The 5314-nt window shown below is 39.7% G+C and overlaps 1 protein-coding gene across 1 annotated transcript; it reads left to right on the forward strand.

The window, feature by feature from the left end:
• Window positions 1–1561: 1561 nt before the first annotated feature.
• On the forward strand, window positions 1562–5029 carry LOC122640389 (cytochrome P450 CYP72A219-like). Its single transcript, XM_043833561.1, has 5 exons — window positions 1562–1869; window positions 2994–3214; window positions 3389–3633; window positions 4027–4414; window positions 4518–5029. The coding sequence occupies exons 1-5, from the start codon at window positions 1596–1598 to the stop codon at window positions 4854–4856; spliced, it is 1467 nt and encodes a 488-aa protein (XP_043689496.1). The 5' UTR covers window positions 1562–1595; the 3' UTR covers window positions 4857–5029.
• The last annotated feature ends 285 nt before the right edge of the window (window positions 5030–5314 follow it).

Here is a 5314-nt window from a genome sequence, read left to right on the forward strand (position 1 = left end):
CATTCAAGCCGAGCAAACAGAGCCAAGAATGCCCATGCCTGTGGCTGACCAAATGGAATCGTGGTACTGTCCGACCAAAACAGACTAAGCAAACGGAGGTTCTGGCCGACCTAAACAAACCGAGCAAATTGCGGCCTTGGTCGACAAAAAACTTGGCCAACTAAAATTGACTGAGGTGATTGAGATCCATGACCGACCAAAAACTTGGCCTACTAAAACGGACCGAGGTGAATAAAGTCAGTTGCCGATCAAAACAGACCAAGGTGAATGAAGTCCCTAGTTGACCCAAACCCCATTGCAACCGAAGATCGACCTAAGCCCCAGTGCAACCAGGGACGAACCTAAACCCCAGTATAACCGGGGACCAACCTAAATTTACTCCCTTGTACCCACTCTGTGTCCAAGGGAGTAGGGGGCATCTGATATGCATAAAAATAATTGACACGTGGACGCAGAAAAGAACCATTGGGAATCAAACACATAGATGTCGTGGCCTTAGCAGAACTTGGGCTCCATGCAACAATTAACCCCCACTACAAGACATGTTCCCCAAGTCAAGGAAAGGACGATCTCCACTCTGTCACAAGCACAGGGATATCCAGGTAACATGAAGACTCCGCAACCACCCCTCCTTTGTTTAGTACAGGAGGGACCTAGGTACAATTCACTTCACTTTTGCTCAGACTTACTACTCTCTTCGTACTCCCTCTACAAATTTACTGTTGTGCAGGTCTGACTTAGGCATGGAAGTCTTCAATGCTTTTCACTTTTGCAGATCATCCACATCATCAAGCCATTCCAACCATGGTTCTAAGTATCGGTATCGTATTGCCTGATATGTATCGATTTTGTTAGTCATCGATACCCATATCTTACCGATACTATATTGGTAGCACGCGGACAAGGGGTAAAATGGTCAAAACATTCATTTTTCAAGAAGATTCAGTGGTAATGTTATCTGATACAGTCGATCCAGGCCGATACAATATCATATCAGTTTTAAAGGTTACCGATACCGGTTTCGATACCGTGCACTACAACCATGATTCCGACGGCTAGCATTTATCATTTCTTTTTTAGATATTTTGTTTCTATCTTATTCAAAAACAGTATTCAAAAAAAAATAATAAAATAAAGTAGATACGTCCTTGTCAATGATAGAACACATGGCAACACGATGGAAAATCCACCAAAATACGGATGTTTCATAAGTCAAGAATAGTGTGCTTTCGAACTTCGATGTTAACTCTGTGCTTTATCAAAAATAAATGTTCACTCTGTTTCCATAAATGGACAGAGAGTCTGTCAATATTATATTAGCCTGTGACGCATTCAAATGCGTCACAAAAGCTCCATTTTTCCACGCACTTGGCTTTGGTCTCTAAACATAATTTTTCCACGCAAGTGACTGAACGTAATTGAGATACGCATTCTGCCTGGCACCTGTTGGGCTTTCACCCTCCACCACATCCGCTACTTTACATATATAGTTTCCCCAACCTCCTTCCTTTCTCTCTGAAGGATCTCTGGTAGCACTGGTGATCCAAATCCTCTCCCTCTCTTTCTATGTTATGTGTGCGTGTGTATAAGAAGTGATGGGAGAAGGTGGGTTCATTTCAATAGTGATATTTTGCATTTTGGTTGTGCTGTGGGGTTGGAAGGTGTTAGAATGGATATGGTGGAGGCCCAAGAAGCTGGAGAGGCTTCTCAAGGAACAGGGCATCAAAGTTACACCATACAAGTTATTGCTGGGTGACCTAAAAGAGACGCAGAGGCTTTTCGAGGAAGCTCGGTCCAAGCCTATTAACCTATCCCATGATATTGTTCCACGTGTGCTTCCCTTTCATCTTCAAACCATACAGAAGTACGGTATGTCTTGGTTCTGATTTTCTCTGCAAGTTTATTTTGATATATGATAACTTTATCTTGTAGTGTAGACACATTGGACCAGTATGTGGAAGTTTGTTTTTTTTTTTCCTCTTAGGGTGGGGGGAAGGTGGGGTTCGAGTCAAGTGAACAGTTGATTGGCTGATTGCAAATACAGAATCTGATAGATATTACATATTCCCAATATACATTCCTATTCTCAAAATGCAGAATGCAATCTTAACCGAGAATTACAAGATTGTTTTGAAAAATTTTTAGCCTTTTTTATTTTTTATTTTTTATCATTTTAGAATGCTCAGGCATTTCATCAAACACCTTATGGGAAAAATATGAAATTATTGGGAGAGTGCATACTCCAGCTCCCACCCACCTCAAGTCTCTGGATGCTAACTTCGTTGATCCCTGTGATTGCTTAAAGATGAGCGATCATAACCAAGAAAACCTGTCCCTGAAAGATCACTTATTTCAATTGACTCAAATTGGACTCGAGAGAGAACGATGGATCAATTCGTTCACTAATCTAGTTTGTATGGCTTTGTGCATGATATGGTTGTGGAACTCTTCTGAAAGAGTGAAAACAGGGTGGAAGGTGGATGACTTTGATTGGGAAATAACTTGTGAGAATCTTGGGAATGTCGTAACAGAAATTCTTGGCTGGACTCCTGAAATCAAGGGAAACTTCTTTAGGAGCTCATCCTATAAATCTACTTTAAGGAGTAGCCCTTTTTTGTTGAGGCTATCCACGTTGAAGAAATCCTTGAAGTCGTGGTTATCAGTAGATACTAGCAATTAGAACCAAGGCTAAGGCCTGACTTAGAACGAGAACGCGGAATGGGTTAAAACTACATTATAAAATGGGCCTTGTTCTCCTATGCATTCCAGGGATTGACGACGAGAATGTATACCAAACGCTGTTCTATACATTCCAGGACCTGTTCTCAATCCAGATGCATTCCAAGAATGGCCACCAAATGCAGCCTTAAGAGCCGATATAGTTTACATTTTTCACTCTCTTATGTGTTCTTTTGAGCCCTAAAAACAGATTCTATATTTTTTTTTCTGGGTAAATAAAATTAATTGTTGATTATTGGAATTTGAAAGTGCAGGTAAAAAATCTGCCTTTTGGTTTGGAAGAGATCCAAGAGTGTATATTATGGATCCTGACCTCATAAGGGACATTCTGAGCAACAAGTTTGGTCACTTTGCGAAGGTCAAAGTAAATCCACTCTCACGGTTTTTGGCAAGGGGACTTGTAAGCTATGAGGGTGAAAAATGGGCCAAACACAGAAGGATCATAAACCCTGCCTTTCATATGGAAAAATTAAAGGTTGCTTCTATGTCTCTGACATTTCCTTCTAATCCTTCTAATCCTTCTAAATTCTGCCCTGTTCTTTCCTGGCTTTAAAAATACACATTATATACTGTTGCATATTTTGTTGTAGCTTTTCCATGCTATTGTGATGATGACTAACTGTACCTTCTTCTTTGCTAATTGTTAAAGCGCATGTTATCGGCATTTTATACAAGCTGTAATGAGATAGTCAACAAATGGGAGAAATTGGTTACATCAGAAGGTTCTTGCGAACTGGATGTGTGGCCAGAACTTCGAAATTTAACGGGGGATGTCATCTCTAGGGCAGCATTTGGTAGCTCCTACGAAGAAGGTATACGAATATTCAAATTGCAAGATGAACAAGCCGAGCTCTTAGTGCAATCTTTTAAGACTGCATTCATCCCTGGTTTTAGGTACAATTCAACATTCTTGCCTAAAGTCAGTTAATTTCTTCATTTTCTAGAATCTATTCAAATAACTTGCCGTTTTCCTATTGAGCACTATTAGCATCAAGAGGATATCCATTTTCAATCACTTCATATGTAGCAGAAGTTTTTTCTTAAGATTACCCCAGCCTCTTTTAAATCTTCAAACTTCTAGATGAATGGATGGCTTTAAGTTTATCACATACTTATGAAGAAAATGGTAAATATGTTCATGAAGCAAGACAATGATAAATCACAAATCAACAGTTTAAGCTGATTACTCATGCATGAAATTATTCATTTCTGATTCAAAACAAAATGTGAAAGCTGTCAAGATTATAAAATTTGATCCTTGTCCTCACCAATGTTAACTGTGTACAGTTCGCTGCCTATGAAAAGGAATAGAAGAATGAAAGAAATTGACAGAGATGTACGAGCCCTTTTAATGGGTATCATCAGCAAGAGACAGAAGGCTATGGAGATAGGAGAAGCCAACACAGATGACTTGTTAGGCTTGTTACTTGAATCCAACAAGAAGGAGATTCAAGAACATAAAAACAAGAACAACGTTGGGTTGACCATCGAAGATGTCATCCAAGAGTGTAAACTCTTCTACTTTGCAGGGCAAGAAACCACAGCTGTTCTGCTTGTTTGGACGATGATCGTATTAAGTATGCATTCGGAATGGCAAGTGCGTGCAAGGGAAGAGGTCTTCCAAGTCTTTGGAAAGAACAAGCCAAATTTTGATGGACTAAGCCACCTCAAGATTGTAAGCTTGCTTTCCCATCAGACTTAGGTATTACATAGAGTCTGTTATATTTAGAATATAGTTCTTCTAAACTTTCTTCCACTCTCTTAATCCTCTATTCCAGGTTACCATGATTTTGTATGAGGTCCTTAGATTATATCCACCAGTGCTGCAGCTTAATCGATGTACATACAAGAACATAAAACTAGGAGAAATGTCTTTGCCCCCTGGAATACAGCTAATGTTACCTATAGCCCTTGTTCACCATGATCATGAAGTATGGGGTGAAGATGCGGAAGAATTCAAACCAGAGAGATTTGCAGAAGGAATCTCAAAGGCCACAAAGAATAAAGTCGCATTTTTCCCATTTGGTTGGGGGCCTCGAATATGCATTGGGCAGCACTTCGCGACAACAGAAGCAAAGATGGCTTTAGCAATGATTCTACAACAATTTGCTTTTTAACTTTCACCATCCTATGCTCATGCTCCTACCACTGTAATAACTCTTCAGCCACAGTATGGTGCTCAAATCATATTGCATAAACTGTAGAATCATTGCCTCTGTCATCATCTGTCGGTGATCTATCATGGAAACTTTCATTGCAAGTAATATAATAGTTTTATGTGTTTTATTCCCAATGTAACATGCTTACATGTGTTTGAAATATAGTTTAACTAGTTAATAGTTTGGTAGTAAAATGCAAGAAAAGTACTAGTTTGGTTCATATTTTATTGGTTTACGATAAAGTAGCTTACTAGTTTGTGTTGGATTTATGTGTCCATCAAATTTGGTTCGTTCCAATTTACTTTGTATTGAACTTAGGGATGTCAACAAAGCCTGGCTGGCCCGAACCATCCTGAGCCCGGCCCAGACCCGACCCTGATTTTTCAGCCCTGAGGGCAGATTTGGGTATAGTTATA

Source organism: Telopea speciosissima, chromosome 9, assembly GCF_018873765.1.
Source record: "Telopea speciosissima isolate NSW1024214 ecotype Mountain lineage chromosome 9, Tspe_v1, whole genome shotgun sequence".
Taxonomy (NCBI): Eukaryota; Viridiplantae; Streptophyta; class Magnoliopsida; order Proteales; family Proteaceae; genus Telopea; species Telopea speciosissima.